Consider the following 20,315-nt stretch of genomic DNA (forward strand, 5'->3'; position numbering starts at 1 on the left):
AATTTTCTTTTTTACAAATTTAACAGGTACCTAAGATTTTAATTAATCGTTATTCTTTGAAAGCTGAGATATGATTGAGTGGCTTAAATTCTAAGCTTCACCAAAAAGGTTTGAAAATTGTCAAATAATTAAAAAACAAAAAATAGGCGACCCATACTGATAACTTCTTCATAGCAATATTTTGTGTGAGATACAATATTGTTTCGTGTTTTCTAAAATAACTTGTCAATTGAATTTTTCTACAAAATTAACTTTTAACTACCAACAATATTTTGCATAAATGATAAAATAGGTTTGATTTCAAAATATGTTGTTGTTAACAAGATTTTTATTCAACAAAAACAATTTTTGCCAATTTTAGTAGCAGTTTTCTTATATAACTAAATAATTTTAAGGCCATGACCTACGAACACCAATTTTTACCAATTGTTTGTTCTATTTTTTGTATATTTAAATTTGTATTAAAAAACTGACTGTTGGATTTTTATAAAAAAATTTGCTGAATGTCGAAAACATTGAAGTTTGAAGCCAATATATTAAGTTTTTGAAAATATATTTGAGTCGTTTTAAGGTTTTTATTTTTTTATTCAAAATACTTTCTACTCGATTTTTGTTCAAATTTCACCAGATGTCAAAAACGTTATTCTTCGTTGCATAAAATTGTTTTGGAGATAAAATGTTTTTTTTTTTGAGTTTTTTCAATTATTAAAAAACAGTTGAATTTTTTTTTCAAAATTTTGTTAGTTTTGTATTACGTTACAACGCATAATACAAAACTCAATTTAAGTCGCTAGAAAGTAACACCAGCCACTCAAATTTTGTGAGAGTCCTTTCTTCGTTATTATCTGTATAACAAAGTGTATGTAAAGTCGATAGCTCCACTGGTTCTTGAGATATGGACGATTAAACAAGCTTTCAGAACGTAAGGATGTACGAACGTACGTACACGCACGCATAGACATCTCTCCAAAAATCTTTTATTTATGACCCTAGGTACCTTGCAACGTCGACAAATCGGACCGAATACAATAATGGGAACAAAATTAAATGTTTATGAAAGTTCAAGTAAAAATTGGCGAAGGGTTGACTCATTTAATTTCAAGTGAACTTCAATGACAAGAGATGAAAACAGGCTGGTGTTCAAAACAGAATTAACAGTCTTGATCCAAGAGCATTTTTCGTTCCCAGTTGCTCGCATTCCTTAAATTTGGTTATTAATCATGTTCGTTAGGAGCTGCTAAGTTTTTTGGCATTTTTCAATGCCTATACAACTTTGTATCGGGTTCAATATTTTAGATTTATTTTAGAAAAAATAAACAACTATTAAATATTTACGAAGTTCGTCAGTTAATTTATATTGCGGATATAAAAACGCTATTGTCCATCACAATTACACCAACACTCGAGTCTCGAAACTCGATAGACGCTGCCTATAGAAACTGTACAGAAAGTTCGAGAACAGCATTTTACAATCGGCATCCAGTGAAGCAACACTGACTCCTATAATTAAGTAATAATAAAGAATTTAACTCTAAGCCTTTGTTTCATTTTTTGCGCAGCGACCTAATATATCTAAAAGCGTTCTAGTTCCGAGAGCTACTAAAATCTCTCTAGTGGAAATGCAATCAGAAGAACAATTCAATAACTACTGAAAATCTGCTGAAGCCATAGCTCTGAATCTTGAATTATCATCAAATTTTTCTTAAATAACATACAAAAATGTCGCCTTAGGTGAATCGTGTCGAAATTTGCATAGAGCTCTGACATTTGAAGAGTCTAAGGATTTATATTTTATATTTTATATTTTTAAATCATACTTTAAAGACCGTCTTCCTAATGCATTAACAGCACCTCAGATACTCAATACATTACCAGTAACGGTAGCTTCAGGGGCTAGTTCTTCGAAATTCATATTAATAAATAACTACTTGAAGAGAACAATGGGTCATATTCTAAAACATGAGATGCTTGAACTCGCATGTGAGATTGATCGAGCAGACTCGGACTCAATTTCATATGCAAAAAAAACGCGGTAACTCTCTACAGTTCTGACTCTGTAATACGAGAACGCTCTCAAAGCTCTTTGTATGCACTTGAACTAGTTAAAATAGTAATTTCCGTACGGTCAGTTGAGTCAAGAAGGAAAAATGTCTTCTCAAAGCGAAAATGAAAGTGTAATTATAAACAATAATGCTGACCATCTTAGTGAATTTCTCATAACTGAAACTAAATAAAGTTTTAATGAAGAAGTTGCAGTTACCAGGTTTAACGGCAAGAAATAAAAAGCTATTTCTAAAATCATAGAAGCATTTAAAAACAAATTTGGCGGGACATAAGTAAAAAAAAATTACTAAAAAAGTCTCAAATATGAAGTCTCGCTTAAAAAGAAAAATAGATTTTACAAAAACTGGAACTAAGAAAATAATTCCTAAAGACTGAAAAAAGAATTGCTTATTTTGATAGAGTCTGAAACTAATCCCACGCTGTACAATCCAGAGCACCAATAGCGTAAGTAAACTTATGTTCCACAACATTTGCGCTTCTTCTATTTCGTCGACGTTCTATAAAAACGCCATAAGTCCATTTTTTGTGTGTTTGAGATATTTGCATTTCAAGTTAGAAACCAATATGAAAAATCCAAAAATATTTAAAATCGCGCGATCTTGTGCTCTAATAGTAGAAAGGGTTTTGGGTTGGACTTAGGGACTTTTCTTTGGAAGAAAAAACATGAAAACTATGATTTTCATTTTAACATTTTTATTACTTGAAACCACATAAGAAGCAGAAAATGTCTGTTTATTTTTTCAATTTTGCATTTTTTTAATCAATATTAAATCAATTTAATCTTCAAACTTAAATTCAACGAAAATAAGTAGTGAACAAAAAAAAAATATAAAATTAATGGGAAAAAAGCTTTCAAAATAAAAAATTGAAACCTGTTGCGAAATTTGTATTCTTCTTCATCACTGCTGCTTTCCAATGCTGCCTCTGGAATCAGGTCTGCTAATGAAAGCCCAGATACAGGAAGTTTGTACTATCCGTAAATTCTTCAGGAATTACGTTTTTTTCACATAAACGCAATAAGTCCTTTTTTTTAAACGATATTGGTAGTTGTTCATTTCTAAGTGTGCTTTATAATATTGCATTTTAACGCCTTCCTCTTCCACTGACATTAATTGTTGCATGAGGGCTATGATGGTCGTATCGATATTGCAAGATACCTGGGCAATGTTTGCTATTCTTAAAACTGAATTTCGTTCGACACTTTGATAGCAGCTGTGAACAGTGGATCTGGTGGAATTTATTTCCTTGATGCTCCCGGAGGAACTGGAAAAACGTTCTTAATTTCATTGCATTTGGCGAGGATCAGATCGCGAATGATGTTGCTCTAGCGTTGGCTTCATCTGGAATAGCTGCGACTCTGCTAGAAGGCGGACGAACTGCGCATTCTGTCTTGAAATAAGCATTAAGCATGCAAATCACCGTAGCACCAATTCGCCACATCGCCAAAAATAGCGCATTGCCCAAGATCCTACAAGGATGCAAATTAATTGTTTGAGATGAATGCACAATGGCCCATAAGAGGTCACTGGAGGCGCTGGACAGAACATTGAAAGATCTTCGTGACAACCAAAATATTTTTGGTGGGGCCATGATTCTGTTGTCAGGTGATTTTCGTCAGACTTTTCCAGTTATTCCCCGATCAACTGTTGCTGATGAACTAAATGCATGCCTAATATCATCGAATTTGTGGCAGTACGTTAAGACACTGCAATTAAAAACTAACATGTGAGCATTTTTGCAACATGATGAAACTGCAAATGTGTTTGCGATGCAGTTGTTAGATATTGGAAATAATAAAGTTGCAATGGACACCTCGACCGGATTCATCACATTACCCACAGATTTCTGTCACATAACATGATTCAAAAGAGAAGCTTATACAGCGTGTTTTCCAGATATAGCGCAAAAGTTGAATTACCATAATTGGCTGGGTGAACGAACAATATTGCCAGCGAAAAATAAAGATGTCGATGTCTGAATGCGACCATTCAGAATTTTCTTCTAGGACATTTGGTTTCTCTCAAATCAGTCGACACCGTTATGAACCAGGATGACGTATTCAACTATCTCGGAATTGCCTGGATTACCACCTCACAATTTGCAGTTAAAAGTAGGATCAGTTGTCATCTTGCTGCGTAACATTAACCAACCTCGGTGGCGTCTACAGTTCCAGTAAGGTTGAACTACTTAGTGAACACCTCATAGGGCTTCTTCAACTTATTCGGAGCCCAGGCCTGTAAGGAGTGGTTTTATCCGGCTCCCCATCCTTGGAGTTATACTTAGGATCTGGCCTTCTAGGTTGGGGGTTGTGCGTCGGGGTGACTTCCTGGCCACGTAAAAGCTTTCATAGTTGCGAAGCACCAACAAGCCTCGGATACGGACGGATTTACTGTTGACAACCAACGCAAACGAATAAAGGACAACGAAATTCGGATATGCACGTGGAATGTTAGGTCCCTTAACAGACCTCGTGCGATTTAAGAATTAGCGGAGGCCCTAGACCGATATAAAGCAGATATAACCGCCATCCAGGAAATACGATGGTATGGGCCGGGCAAAAAGAGGATGAAAAACTGCTATTTACTATGGTGACTGCTACCACGAAAACCAACAGCGCTTATTTGGATGCGGCTTCGTCTTTGGAGCCAGACTTAGGCAAGAAGTCTTGAGCTATAGGTGCATCAATGAGCGCCTCATGACCATACGCATACGCTGATATGCGCGCACACCCCCACAGAAGAGAAAGACGACAACACCAAAGATATGTTCTTCGAGCTCGTAGACAAAACATATGAGCAGTGCCCTAGCTACGATATTAAAATAGTCCTGGGTGATTTTAATGCCAAGCTAGGAAGGGAAGACATCTTTGTTGGAATAATCGGGAAGAACAGCCTGCACGACAACACTTCCGACAATGGATTCAGGCTCATAGATTTTGCTGCGGGGCGAAACGTCATGGTAGCCAGTACGCGTTTTCCACACCTCAACATCCACAAAGGAACTTGGACTTCTCCAGATCAATCTACCGTCAACCAGATTGACCATATTGCGATCGACGCCAGACACGCTTCCAGCATTATGGATGTACGAACTTTCCAAGGAGCTAACATCGACTCGGACCACTACCTCGTTGTAGCTAAAGTAGCACTTTAGATTTCCAAACCAAAGGCAAAACAGAGAGGTGCTGGGAGAAGGTACAACGTCGAACGGCTACAATCGCCAGAGATCACCTAATCCTTTTCCGACCGAGTTACAAGTAACCTCTCCGGAAGTTCTCTGCCACCAACACAATGTATCGAAAACCAGTGGCAAGATGCAATCAGAGAAGCCGCCTCTGATGTGCTGGGTTTCAAACAGCTACCAACAAGGAACCCTTGGTTTGATGAGGAATGTCGGAAGGCAAATGCAGCCAAACGACAACGCCAAAAAGCGAGGGCATGAGAAGCGTGTGGTCGAAGATGTTGAGAGGTTTAAAAGCAGAAATGAAGTTTGAAAGTTTTATGAACAGGTGAAACGAAATTCACAGGTACATAAACCTAGAACCGAAGGCTGCAAAGACGAAAGTGGAAACATCATAGTGGAACCGCAGTCAATACTGAGGATATGGAAGGACCACTTCCGCAGACTGTATAACGGCGACGACGAACAGAATTCCGCTGTCAGGCAGGATGATCTATTCAACATAGACGACGAAAGCCAACAATCCCGTCCTCCCGACTTAGACGAAGTAAAGATTGCCATATCTAAGTTGAAGTCTAATAAAGCCGCTGTTGCGGATGGCTTGAATGCCGAACTCTTTAAAGCAGCTGAAGATAAGTTGGTTAGGAGCATGCACCAACTTATCTGTAAGATATGGTCGGAAGAAAGAATGTCCGATGAATGGAACCTCAGTATTGTTTGCCCGATCCTGAAAAAAGGAGACCCTCTAAACTGCACCAACTATAGAGGAATCAGTCTACTTAACATCGCCTATAAAATCTTCTCTGCCGTAATATGTGAACGTATAAAGCCCATCGTCAACAACCTGATAGGTCCTTATCAGTGTGGTTTTAGACCAGGAAAGTCCACAGTTGATCAAATATTCACATTAAGGCAGATCCTGGAAAAATCCCAAGAACACCAAATCGACGCCCACCATCTTTTCATTGATTGCAAGGCCGCATATGACAGCATCTACAAGGACGAGCTGTAGAGAGCCATGTCTAGTTTTGGCATCCCTGCCAAACTCGTCCGTTTGTGCAGGATGACAATGGAGAATTCACGCTGCTCCATAAAGGTTGGAAACAACTTAACAGAACCTTTCGATGTCAAAAAAGGTTTTAGACAAGGTGATGCGCTGTCATGCGATTTTTTTAACATCGTGCTTGAGAGAATAGTGCAGAGCTCACACGTCAACACTAGAGGCACTATCTTTCAAAAGTCTGTCCAATTACTGGCATATGCTGATGACACTGACATAATCAGAAGAACCCAGCGTGATGTCAATGGGGCTTTTATAAGTATTGAGGCAGAGGCGACAAAAATGGGTTTTACGGTTAATGAGGGCAAAACAAAGTACATGCTGTCGTCTAGAAAGGACATACAACACCGACGTCTTGGTCAAAGCGTCACAATCTACGTAACTTTGAGGTAGTGAAGGACTTCGTCTACCTAGGCTCCGCTGTAAACGCAGAAAACAACACCAGCGCTGAGATCAAACGCAGAATAACTCTTGCTAACCGCTGTTTCTTTGGACTAAGAAAGCAATTGAGTGGTAAAGTCCTCTCTCGAGGGACCAAAGTGTTGCTATATAAGACCCTTATCATCCCATTCCTGCTATACGGTGCAGAAGCATGGACTATGACAAAAGCGGATGAAAGCACCTTTGGTCGGTTCGAGAGAAAAGTTCTTCGTGTGATCTACGGTCCCGTATGCATCGAAGGGGAGTGGAGGAGAAGATGGAACGACGAGCTGTACGGGCTGTACAGCGATGTAGACTTAGCCAGAAGGGTAAAAGTCCAACGACTAAGATGGATGGGTCACGTAGAGTGCATGGAAACCAATGCTCCGGCCCGGAAAATCTTAGAATCCGCACCCACAGGACAGCGCAGTAGAGGAAGACCGCGGATCAGGTGGCGCGCGCAAGTGGAAGGTGACCTCACCCAACTTGGATCGCGAAACTGGAGACATCTAGCTATTAAACGAGCTAGATGGAGGATTTTGTTGGGTGAGGCCCTAGTTCACACAGGACTGTAGCGCCACCTTAAGTAAGTAAGTAACATGATGTTTCAAAAATAATAATAAAACTTCAAGCTTCATTAAAAAAATGCTATTTTTATTCAATACTTTTCGTTTGTTTTGCAGTTAATTTATACAAAAGTGTAGGTCTTTTATTTATTCATTTAGGCAGTACGAAGTCTGCCGGGTCAGTAAGTTTTTAATAAAAATTATTGTTCCTTTTAAAAAATATAAGTATTATCGAGGAACAAAGTCATTTGGGGATAAGTCGGTAAAAAGAACGACATTGCAAAGTCTACACCTTTCCTAACAAGGAAATGACTTCATCCAGGAGATACCGCAATTGAGGGGTAATTTAAGACACGTGAAATCTAACAAATTATCAAATCTCAAAAATTAAAATATATAAATTTTGCAGCCAGTTATTTAAGAAAGGGATTATATAGGTATTTGAATTTAGAAAGCCTCAAAAAAACTTGTATATGAGTTTTTTTCTCGAATTTTCAAAAATAATATCTTAAAAACCTTACGTAAAAGCAGAATCGCTAGCAAACCCGATTGGAAAAGTGCAATTTCATTACCAGTAACATTGTTATTTTCACAATTAAACAACGGCATTCTAGTAAGAGATGAATTATTCAATAAAAGCAATTTTACCAAGTTTTGAAAGGGTTTGATAATTGGATGTGAAAACGTACCTTAAAAAATCGAAATGAACACACAAAATATAACCACTTTCACTTTATTTCAACACAGCGCTTATGTTTTCTCAGCTCGTCGTTAAATACGAGTCAATTTATTAACTTTCAGGTTTGTCAATAGTTTTGGATTAATTGATCCTTTTTTGACCTTAATATCACACACGAAACATGTAACAATTCTTTTTTTCTGATCAACAATAGAAATTTCAATTTTTACACTTATTTCTGGATAAATATTGCTTATGGGAAATAGAAACTTATAAGTTACATCTTCTTCAGGATATAATGGGCAATAGGCACCATATTTAAGATTTGAACACGCATCGCTAACATCATCTGGTAATTCGTATGGTACAGTTATTCCCATAGTTGTTGCCCTTACCAAGGTTTTCATTTCAGAAGTGTAATTGACTGAAAATACATATAATTTAAAATATTAAGTTCTAGTTTAGTTAATATTAATTTTTTAATTACAAACGACAAAATCGATTTCGAATTCCATATCCTGGCCCTTGATTATGTCGCAAGGTGGAATGTCACAGTTTAAGACACGAACTTCTAATGGAAAATTTTTATTTCCGGAACCTTTTTTTAGTATTTTAAAAATAAAAACAGGGTAAGTGTATGAATTTCAAATTTAATTCTTTTAACCTTACATTTCCTGACTGCAGTTCCAGCAACGAGTGAAGTGGAAATCAAACCCAAAATAACGAATAGTCGGGTGAACATTTTACTTCTGCTGTTTTGATTTTGAAATGGTGTTGATAGACTTTTGAATCGGCCAATTTATACTTGCTTGAAATAATCTTATCGATTTCCAATGCACTTTGCTTGGAAACCGTTGTAGCATTTAGACTGAGTTACAGTCACAGAGCATAGTGATAGCTTTTTGAAGTAATAAAGAAAGTTACTTTTATTGTTTTGTTTGGAGCAACTAATCATAAGAAGGTAAAAGTGAAATAGAGCAATGAGTAAGTTCAATCAAAAATCCAAACGAAACTTTGGCCCTTGAAAAACAATGTCAATTCCTCTGACAAGTTATAAATTGTCAAATTGGAAACAATTGATAATAAACAATTAATACTCTTTATTTCGTATAACAAGGTTTTCAATCGTTTGTGGCACTTAGTCAAATCTCATACATTTTCTGGTGGGCTGCTTTAATTCGACGGATTGAATCGATATCTAAAAGTCTTAGAACGTTGGCGAGAAACAGGAACTCAATAAAAATATTCCATATTGTAAGAGATGTTCCATTTGGAGACACTACATCATCGGTTAAGTATACCAAGGTTAAGGTTAGATGTTAGAATTAAGGAACGAGTTCAGAACTTTATTGAGGTACCGAAACAGTTTTGAAAAATGCAGCTAGCTCGGTAGTGTAGCTGACTACATACTCCGGGTTGGTTTTTATTACCGCATATAGCTACACCAAAGGTCTTCCTTTTGCGAACCACCATTGTTGTAAAAGATTCCGTCTGCTTTAATAACAGCAATTAATTCTGCATGAAGCTTTTCGTACATTGTTTCGGAAGTGTTTAATTTTTTATGTTTGAAGAGACTTATATCGATATGGAGAGAATTACGTTTCTAGTAACGATTATACGAAAACTCGGGTCATACCTATATGGAAAGTAATTTTGAGAATTATTGAGGGTAAGTTATCCACCGAAGACACCAAGCGCGTTTTTGTCTTTTGGACTGACGTAAGAATTTACTAAACCCATCTTCTTCGCTTCCGTAGCAATGCTCAAAAACGCTCCACTGACATCTTCCAATTATGTCAATATCATCTGTGTATCCGAGTAATTGGATGGACCTTTAGAAGATTGTGCCTCTAGTCTTGACGGTAGAGTGACAGTGCATCGCCTTGTCTAAAACCTTTTTTGACATCAAATGCATCGGTGAGATCTTTCCCGACCTTGATACAGCAGCGTGCATTCTCCATCGTCATTCTGCACAAACGGATAAGTTTGACAGCGATGCCAAAACTAGAATCTGGCTCTGTAGAGCTCTTCTCTATGGATGCTGTCGTACGCAGCTTTAAAATCGATAAAGAAATGGTGGCTACTGGGTTTTTTCCAAGATCTGCCGTAGTGTGAATATTTGGTCGATAGTGGACTTTCCTGGTCTGAAGCCACACTGATAAGGACAAATCAGGCTGTTGACGAACGGCTTTAGATGTTCACATAATACGGCAGAGAGGATCTTATATGCAATGTTAAGGAGACTTATTCGGTTCGTCATCGCCGTTATATAGTTTAGAGAAGTGATCTTTCCATATTCTCAACTAGAAGGTCTCCGAATCCAATACCGAGGGACGGCGGAGTAGAGGAAGACCGCGACTCAGGTGGCGCACGCAGGTGGGTGAAGACCTCAACTAACTAGGCGTGCGAAACTCTAGACATCTAGAAATTTCTTAGGTACAGTAAGTAAGAAATTTCTTAGGTACATCGCATTTGTGAAGTTGGTCGATTACTGGAACTGTGGTGACTCTATCAAATGCTTTTTCTAAGTCAGATGATATCACTATACTATGTTTAGTTTTTGACATGTGTTCTAGTAGGTGCAAGTTTGTTGAAACTCCTCTGTTAGGTCCGTAAGTGTATTGTTAAGTACAAGCGTTTTTCTTTTGCAACCAACGTATTCGTCTTGACCAAATTTTTTTTTTTAATTTTAAGCAGAATGGGAAGAAGAGAAATCGGTCGGTATTTATTAAATGAATATTTCTTTCACTTTTAGGAAACGGCTTGAACTTTGCCTTTTTCCAGTCAATTGGAAAAACCCCAGTCGATGAAATATCAATCAACGACGCATTTTTCCTTTCTTTGAGGTCAGTATCGCTTAGTTCCATTTTAAACATATTTTAGAAAAACTTCTTTCTTAAATCACTATGAACTAATTTTTGAAATAACTATTTTTTTTTCATAATACTATAAGATTTTTGTTCAATGAAGTTTAATTTTAAGATTTAAATGATTTTGGATTGTTACAGTTGAGTTTTAAATATCTATATAATTTTATTTCAATTCATAATTCTTTATGGTGGATAAGCACATTTTTACTTGAGGAATATGACCAATTTATATCTGATAAGTTAAAATCACCAATAATGAAAATTATATGCAAATTATTGTTGAAATTATTAACAAAATCAATGTTAGTAAGATGTTTTTTATAAAGTTCAATATTGCTTTTTGGCGGTATATAACTTACGATGACGTACATTAACATAGCAGGTTCAAAACTGATGTAAACACACATTTGTTCAATACCGGTGATAGGTAGTGAAATTGATTCACATGACATGTTTGAGCGAACCTCCACCTCCACGATCTCCGCACAGCGACCCCTCCGGAAGACCATTTAACAGTTAACGTCAAAAATTTCAGAATCAGAAGTACCACTCCAAAGTCAAAATTCAACAATAATGATAACATCGTAGTCGACATTACTGGTAGCAAGGTAAAGAACAGGGATTTTTGTACGAATTCCACTGGAATTATGATAATACATTTTCAGACAATCAGGATTGGATGGAGAAACATTTGGGTTCTTTATTTCTCCATCGACGATACGGGTTCTAAAATGCAGTGGAATTTACGAATCTTTATTCCATAACGCCAAAAATATGTATTGAAAACGGATTTTATAAATTGAGCAGGAATTCCTATTTTAAAGCAAACGAATCTCAAGTTTGCGTCAAATCCATTTTCAGAAGTTTTTAGCATTTAAAATAAAAAGGGATAACATTTAAATTAGACGAAAGGTATTGAATAATTGAATCAAAAATCTATTTTCTATTTTGTCTTCCCTTCTTCTTTAAATAACAAAATAATTAACAAATAAATCAAAAAGTGCCCGAGGTTTGAAGCTACATAACGTTTTTAAATATCGTCGAGCTTGGTTGTGGTTTAGCCAATAAGTAAAAGCAAATTGCAATGAAAATTTGACAACTACCTTGACAAGAATCGATCGATACGGGCAGGTTCAAACAACATAAGGGACTTAATTTGCAATTTTTTAGATGTTTATGTTTTAAAGAAAAAGTCCATATTCCTTCTTTTGCCCAAAATACAGTAAAATAATTCACAGAGTTATGAGGTTCAGCGTTCAGTTGAATTAAAGAAACATGATCAGCTGACATTTTGACTCACATTTGTAGATTAGATTTCACAGTAAGGGAGATTTTTCTTGAATATCTTTACAGTAAACATTCCAATAAAATGTCCTTAAATGGAAGTCAATTTTTGACAGCTTCCCGTAAATTAGATTTTAGAAGCTTGCCTTACCTTCAAGTGACTTATGCATGTCTTCTCAACCTGCCCAATGATAAAAAATAACACTTCTATTAACCGTGTTCCATTGACAACAAACATATTTGTTTGTATTAAAAATTAAAAACTTACCACTAAACCTAAACTAGATGTTAGAACTTTTCTGATTAATTCATCAATAGCATGCTCTTTTCATAAGTTGTGATACAGATAACCCCTTCTTGCACCTCGAATTGAAATCAAAACTTATAAGATCAATAAAATTCAAGTGCATCATAACAATTAGCTTATAATGAATAATAAAACCCAATCAAATAGATAACAATAATTCTTAATAGCTTTGCACCTGGCAGAAGCTAATTAAAATAATTATTCCAAATGATATTTAAAAAAACATGAATAATTAAATTTCAAACTTACCTACTATCAAAACGTTTACAACATGGTCATAAAAAATAACTGGCACTTGTCAATAAAATAAACACTGTACTCGTTCGTCCTTGGTTAAAAGACATTTAAATTATCTTACTTGAGTACCAATAAATATAATAATAAATTTCGTTTCTAATATAAATATCTATGTATGTATTTATATTCTTTAAGTAACCCTAACTCAGTCTCTAGCAAGAAGCACTTGTGCGCGCCACCTGATTACCGATCTTCGTTTACTGCGCTGTCCTATGGGAGTGGAATTGAAGACTTTCCGGGTCGGAGCATTGATTTTCGTACACTATACGTGATCCAGCCATTTTAGTTTTTGGACCGCAATGAAAATATTTGATCAAAAACCACACTGATAAGGACCTACCAAGTTGTTGACGATGGCCTTGAGACCTTCACATATTACGGAAGAGAAGATTTTGTAAGCGATGTTAGGTAGACTGATTCCTCTATAGTTGGTTAAGTTTAGAAGGTCTTCTTTTTTCAGTATCGGGCAAACAATACGCAAGTTCTATTCGTTTGGTATGTTGGTGCATGCTCCTAACCAAATTATCTTCAGCTTCTATTTCAGCGTATAAAGTTCAAGGATTGTTTATAAAATTAAATTAAAATGGCTGATCAATGGAACTAAAATCAACGATGCATTAGGAATTTTAACAGTTACTTATTTTACATTTTAAGTTTCAGTTCAATCCCTAATGTCACCCGATTTAAAAATGAAAACAAATTCGTATAAGATAAATATTTACATATTATTATTATTAATTTATTTAATGCTAACAAATCAAATATAATTATAGAACAAGTCATTAACCAGATTGTCCTTTTTTAACTTTAATATCAGCAACAAAACAAGCAATGGATTCTGAAGTTTCATTTTCAACTAAAGAAACTTCCACTTTAACCGAAATCTCTGGATAAGAATTATCAATGGGGAACTTAAAACTATAAGTTACATCTTCGCCTTCATCAATTGGACATGAGGCTCCATCCAATAAATTTGTACAAACGCTAGCAACTTCGTCGGGCAGAATATATGGAACTGTCAAACCAAGAACTGTAGCTCTTACTTCAGTTGTCATTGATTTAATGCCATCGTGTGCTTAAAATTAAAAGACAACAAATTAATAAATGAAAACAAACCTTTAAGTTTTTAAATCCATATGATAACATACTTCCAACAAATTGGGCGTTCATAATGGCAGTTGTGCCTTTAATAACATCGCATGGCATAGTTTCACATCCTTCAATAATAACAGACAGAGGTTCGGGTCTGTTTTTTGAACCTGAAATAAGTTCAAAATAAAGACGTTAGACTTGTTCATGTGTATGCTTGTTGTGCAATCTACCATTCCCCTAAATACGCAACAAATTTTATAAAAGGTTTTGGAGAGTCTTATATTTATATTTGTGCCTTAAAATATGCTACGATAACTAACAAAAATAATTATTGAAACTAATATCTCTATCCTCGGGTAATCCAGAAACATTCTGCATCTGAATACCATAAAATGACAGTAGTTCTTCTTGTCAAAGAGAAGGAACATGTCTTTGGGATTCTTTCCAAAATCAAAACCAGCAACTTATGGACCATTGAAACCTCTCTAGCAACATTGCTTGATGATCGACTCAAAAATTTTCCAACGAAATCTGACTTGCTTGAAATAAAAACAAAAATGGAGTCACTTGAACGTTGCAATGAATTGCTTAAGTCTAAGCTGCAGCAAGTGGAAAGCAAATGTTTTGTACTTGAAATGCAGAACAGTGATTCTATACCACGCATTTTAAAGTCTGCTTTAAACAAGACTTTTTATCTGGATAATAACAACAGCTTGACGTCTGACGATGCTGATGGCCTAAGCATGATCAACAATATTTTTACGGAGTGCAGTGACAAGGCTCAGATGACAGCCAGCTTACAAACCATAAACGTCGATAATGTAGTGCAAGTGGTGTCGTTAGAAATTGGAATTATAATGTTTAGCATTATAGCCGTCTGCCAAAATAAAACTAGTAAAAAAGTACAAAACAACTTAATCTTAAAAAATGAATATTTAAAAGTTTCATCTTATAATGTGAAAGGTCTTAGTAATAAATCTCTGTATAATGACTGAAACTTTCACTATCGAACTTCGCAGGAATTAAAATTAAAATATTTAAATTCTTACGTTTAAGTGGATACCAGCAACGAGAAATCACACACGAAGAAGAGCAAGTGGAGGGATGTTTCCTAGGATTTAGGAAAAAACTAAATGCACGCTGATCCTTCAAAACATACAACGGTATTTCTTTTCTAGAATTCAAAACTTACAACATCCGTCTTACGATACTTCCGATGTATTTGAATTGTAACAACTGGGAAGCCGTGATAGTAATTGGAGATTTGAATGCGAGAGTTGGAACGCCGGCCGCAGGCAGGAGTGATGAATGACTTAAGAGGTTGCCGCAGACAATCAAAAGGTCCTTGCTTTAAAGCACGAGGAGAGAAATGGAACCAGTGCAGGTGACTCCTCAGGACATTTAACGTTTGTGGGCGGCCAAGGGACATCAGTGGTCGATTATTCTATCATAGGAGAAGATTGGGAACCGTTCGTGAAAGATTTTGAGATTAGTGAAGTATCATATTCAGACCACCTTCCTGTTGTTGTAACAATACAATTTCAAACTAAGCATGATGAGGAAATAACCTTTATGCGGCTCCTGCCCAAACTGAAATGGAAAGAGGCTAAAGCTCAGGAGTATCGACGATCTCTAGACTTGCAACTCCAATCACATCAAATCGAAGACTTTTCGCTCTTAGAACGGATTGTGAAAGCCTCATACCAACAGGAAGGACTCAACCAAAAGAAAGAAAATACAAAAAAAGAACCCTGGTTTGACGAAGAATGTCTAAAAGCTCGTAAAAAATTATTTGCGTGGTTGAGGACCTTCCGTAACTCCACCCAAGGATTATTTAAGGGTTTTTATATAGAGGCCAGTAAGAAGTTAAAAGAACTTTGTAAGACGAAAACAAAGTTAGCAGGCTGATTAGCATCTTATAAAAGCTCCGCAAATTGTTGGAAACTGGCTAGGGAATGGAAAACGTTTTACTTCCCCACAAAACTGTCTTCTAATGTAATGCCTTCCCATTTCAAGGATCTTTTAAATCCTGTAATAACGCCGACAAAGTGGCAATCAACAGCACCTGGTTTCGTAGTCGACTCTCTGGACTGTGCATTTACAACGATGATGCATAAGCGTCTTGTTAGTTGGATTGAGACCGGAAACTTGCTGAGGGAGCTCCAGGCTGGATTTAGACCAGGATATTTAGAAGCTTGGCAGAGAATTTCTTAAAACAAAGTAAAAAGCTGCATGTATTTTTTATCGATTTTAAAACAGCATTTGATACAATTAATAGAGATGCACTATTCTATAGGCTGTATAGCCTTGCGATATCATTGAAGTTTGTTCGCGTTCTTGAGCACCTATATAGAGAAACAAGGCCGGCTGTATGGACAGGTGAAGAACTCTCAGACTGGTTTGAAACCTCATCGGGAGTGAGACAAGGTTGTACATTAAGCCCTACCTTTTTTGCATTATTGATTCATGACGTTTTAGACTTCCTGCCGGGTGGAGTGGATTTCGCAGGGATGCGGATTAAGGCACTTCTGTTCGCAGATGACATAGTCATGTTTGCGCAATCACCGGAAACTCTGCAGCTCATGATTAACAGGGTTTACCAGTATTGTTAGCTATGGAATTTAAGCGTAAATATAGATAAATACAAGGTTATGGTTGTTAAAAGTGTTGGTGGACGTAATGCTATAATCGCGAAAATATTGAATGTGTGCGAGAATACAAATACCTTGGCATTACTGTTACGAATAATATAAATATGGATAAACACTTGAAGGAGAAATTAGTTAAGGCGTAAACTGCTATTAATATGGCCTGGAAACAATGCTTCATTAATAAGTGTATAGCACATAGCTGCATGCTTAAAGTATTTGAAGCAGTAGCTGAGAGCATACTTTTATATGGATCGCAGTATCGGGATGCAAAAAGTACAATTCGGTTGAAAAACTTCTAACGCACTTTATAAAAAGAATATTTCATTTGCCGAAAAATACGCCAAACTATGTAATAATGCTGGAAACTGGTCTCTCTCCTTTGTTTATAATAACATTGAAGTTGCAAGCTAACTTCTTGCTTAACGTTTTTTAAAATAAATGATTCACGGGTCTTAAAAAAAGTAGCCATAAAAGATCAAAACAGTTGATATCGAGAGTAGCAAGATCTTGTTGAGGAATGTCAAATTAATTTTAATTTACCCATCGAGGATTTAACAACAGTCAAACACATCTTGTATGAAGTCATTTTAAAGGTTGATGAGAAATGTAGGGCTGAATATATTGCTGATTCCTTGTACAGAACAACTTACAGCAGATTAAATCATAACCTTACAGAGAACAACTACTATTTTAAGGAATGCAATAAAGTCCGTGTGATTTCTATGATGGTCAGACTACGTAGCGAACTAATAGATTTAAATTTCCACTTCTTGGGAAAATGCCCCATTCTTTGAGAAATCAGAAGGAATGCATTCAAAAAAGTCTTTCTATCGGAAGATGAAGTGATAAGTTTATTGAACGAATTGAATGTTATCAATCGTTACGAATTTTGCAAAACTGCGCTTAGAGTAGAAGTGTTATAATGAACAAACATTTTTGATTTTTATTCACTGTTTTATTAAATTATTTGTAATCTATCATGAACTGTTTATAGTTAAAAAAAATATAATTATAAATACCTTTTTTTAATATTTAAAAGTAATTATATTGAGTGCTTTTTACATTCATTATGTTTTGTTGTCAATCTGGCTATAATGATTCTTGTAAACATTTTTGGTGTGTAATATAAATTTTAATTTATTTCAATAAAATCTGTATCTATCTATCTATCTATCTAATCATGTTATAAAGAAAATACCAAATAATTAATTTTTGCGCCTATAAAATTAGCGTAAAAAACAGCACCATATTAATTTAAAAATTGAATTTAAAAAATTGTGGTAATGCCCCGTCATAAGAAGAAACTGATTTGGAATTGCTTTTTTATAAAGCTAAGCTAATTTTCTACCAGCAATGTAACACCCAGTTTTATCTGTCAAAAGTGACAGAAACAAATTGGCACTCAACCGTTTGGCAAGTAAATCATTGGTTAAAAACGGACGATTTTCATTTGATAGAAAATTCAAAATTGTCACCTAATTGGGTGGTAATTGGAAGAGTTTTGGTAGTTCGTTAAATATTGGAATATCTTCCAATAGTTTTTACCTAAGAAGTATTTTGATTGTTTGGCTGCGTTCAATCTCAGACAGATAGTGTTTTACGAGTAAAAAATAGCTGGGTTCAGGTATTTGACATAACATTGATTGAACATATTTTTCAATTTGAAGAAACTCGAAAAATTGATCTTAAATTTTGTACGTCTTTTGGTAAAAATTCGGTTAATTATAAAAATTTAAAAACGATTGTGCAACTGAATGTATAAGAAAACGTGACTCCTGTGTAAAACAGTACTTTCTCTTTGACAACTTCAAGCGTTGTGATGGATTATTAAAGGAAGATGCAAAAAATGAAATTCACATTCGTTGGATAATAGCTGCGTTTATAATATAGAATAGATCAATACGGATTGCACTGGTCGACAAAATTACGTTTATTTTCTGCTGCACCAAAAAATAGAATTCATTTTTAAAGCATTAACATGTTCTTAATTAAAATCTAGGCTTTAAATTTTTCTATCATATCAGGTTTATAAAATATGCCCCTGCTAAAAGCGGGATTTTAAAGCCTAAGATAAAGCTAAGAATATCTCTTTGGTTTTGAAAAGTACAAATCTTTCTCTTTAAGATACAATTTAATGCATTTTCGTATCTAACTTAGATTTTGGAAATACTCATTAGTTATGAGGCTTTATTTGAATCTATATGAAGTTTCAAGAAAAACTTCAATTTTATCATTTAATAGTTATGGAAAATACGTTTTGGACTTTTTTAGTGCGGATTTCGAATCTAAACTCTCATTTAACTAATAAGTTTAAAAAACATCCATTTTCAACTTTATTTTTACATTTTTTAATATATTTTAAAAACTTGAATTGTATAGACAACAGATTCGTTACATGAACCAAACTTACTTTCATCCCGGTTTGGCTATTTTTTGTTGGAAAGCATTTTTGCAAAAATGTGTTCATTTTAGATTTTTGTAGGACAGGTGAAATGTAACAAATTTTAAAGTTTTTTTTCCGAATATTATATGAAATGATATAAATATTTCAACTGAATATTGAAGAAAAGTATTTTGGATATGGAAAACATTTACGGATTAACAAAAAAAATAGTTACTTCATAATTTTACATAGCCTCAAAAGCCTTTATTTATACGAATTTAAAAAAGTGATATCTCAAAAACCTGAAGTGATACAAACATTTTAAAGTTGGATTTGAATTAAGGTCACCAAAATCGATTGGAAAAGTGCAATTTTAATGCCAGTAATTAAAACTTGTCGACCAGTGTTATCTTTTAACACGTAATGAAAAACCAACATTGGTCCCTAGTTTCTTTTTAGGCCAAATTCAAAAACCTGAAAATTAGTTTTCATTATGACGGGTAGATGGCTACTTTGTGCTGCAAATGGTAAGGTAGTGTGAACTGTTGTCGTAAAAAAGGGACAAGATAGTGTTAGAGAATTAAACAAATACATATGAAGAAGAAATGGATATATGAAAGTTGCATGACTTATGGTTGCACATGGTTTTATTTTCGCAGGATAATAATAAAATACAGCTAAAGATAGAAAATCAAAATGCAAAACATTTTTATGAAGGCAAATTAGAGGAAGTGTTATCAATATAGTATTGTACATGATGAACATTAATTTTTATGAAGCCTTAGCAGATGACACCAGAAATCACACGACTTCCAATGGACTTCTCTCTTTAGAAGCAAACAAATTGATACAAATTTGTGTTCTTCTGTTTCTTACAACACTGTTCATAATCCAAATTAACACAAATTGATATTTATAATAGTCAAAATATCCAAAAATATTTGAGATGGTTTATACTTAAATACCACAAGAAACACAACTGCTCTAAGCAACGAAATTATACTTTTATAAATAAATCATAGAAAGTGTATTCAACTCTGACAGGAATTATGTTTATGCTAATTATGTTTTACTGTACAAATTGTCAAAATTTAAATTATTTATTTCAATACACAAATATCGTACGAACTTACACTTTCTGACATTAGTTGCAGAAATAGAAACAGCAAAAATAGCCAAGACCAAGATCACAGAACGAAACATCTTAATTTAAATTAGCACACTTCACTGTTCGCAGAAAGAACCTTAAGTGAAAGTCTTCGAAATTGTAACAAAGTTTATAAAGTTAAGTTCTTGATAAGAACTTTTATACCTCTGGCTATCTTACGTTATCGAAAAATATTCTGTTAAGTAATTTTTAAAAATCATACCATCCTCTTAATAAAAATAATCCAATAACAACATTTTAAGTGGACAGGTGCCCAATAATTAGGGCCAAACACAGGTGTTCGAATTTTATTTT

The 20,315-nt window shown here is 34.9% G+C and overlaps 2 protein-coding genes across 2 annotated transcripts; both read right to left on the reverse strand.

Annotated features, from left to right (window-relative positions):
- Positions 1 to 8,061: 8,061 nt before the first annotated feature.
- On the reverse strand, positions 8,062 to 8,711 carry LOC129942555 (NPC intracellular cholesterol transporter 2-like). The gene is made up of 3 exons (XM_056051553.1): positions 8,639 to 8,711; positions 8,457 to 8,567; positions 8,062 to 8,393 (listed from the first exon to the last, which is right to left on the reverse strand). The coding sequence occupies exons 1-3, from the start codon at positions 8,709 to 8,711 to the stop codon at positions 8,062 to 8,064; spliced, it is 516 nt and encodes a 171-aa protein (XP_055907528.1).
- A 4,722-nt stretch (positions 8,712 to 13,433) lies between these two features.
- LOC129940238 (NPC intracellular cholesterol transporter 2 homolog a-like) lies at positions 13,434 to 20,143 on the reverse strand. Its single transcript, XM_056048502.1, has 3 exons — positions 19,987 to 20,143; positions 13,876 to 13,986; positions 13,434 to 13,802 (listed from the first exon to the last, which is right to left on the reverse strand). The coding sequence occupies exons 1-3, from the start codon at positions 20,054 to 20,056 to the stop codon at positions 13,510 to 13,512; spliced, it is 474 nt and encodes a 157-aa protein (XP_055904477.1). The 5' UTR covers positions 20,057 to 20,143; the 3' UTR covers positions 13,434 to 13,509.
- Positions 20,144 to 20,315: the final 172 nt, after the last annotated feature.

Source organism: Eupeodes corollae, chromosome 1, assembly GCF_945859685.1.
Source record: "Eupeodes corollae chromosome 1, idEupCoro1.1, whole genome shotgun sequence".
Classification (NCBI taxonomy): Eukaryota; Metazoa; Arthropoda; class Insecta; order Diptera; family Syrphidae; genus Eupeodes; species Eupeodes corollae.

Bases quoted from the DNA above. Each gene is read 5' to 3' on its own strand.
- LOC129942555 (XM_056051553.1), bottom strand. From the start codon at position 8,711: ATGTTCACCCGACTATTCGTTATTTTGGGTTTGATTTCCACTTCACTC. The intron at 8,568-8,638 runs GTAAGGTTAAAA...TACTAAAAAAAG, and splicing joins TGGAACTGCAGTCAGGAAAT to GTTCCGGAAATAAAAATTTT. The intron at 8,394-8,456 runs GTAATTAAAAAA...ATGTATTTTCAG, and splicing joins CGAAATCGATTTTGTCGTTT to TCAATTACACTTCTGAAATG.
- LOC129940238 (XM_056048502.1), bottom strand. From the start codon at position 20,056: ATGTTTCGTTCTGTGATCTTGGTCTTGGCTATTTTTGCTGTTTCTATT. The intron at 13,987-19,986 runs GTAAGTTCGTAC...AACTTATTTCAG, and splicing joins TGCAACTAATGTCAGAAAGT to GTTCAAAAAACAGACCCGAA. The intron at 13,803-13,875 runs GTATGTTATCAT...TTTAATTTTAAG, and splicing joins GAACGCCCAATTTGTTGGAA to CACACGATGGCATTAAATCA.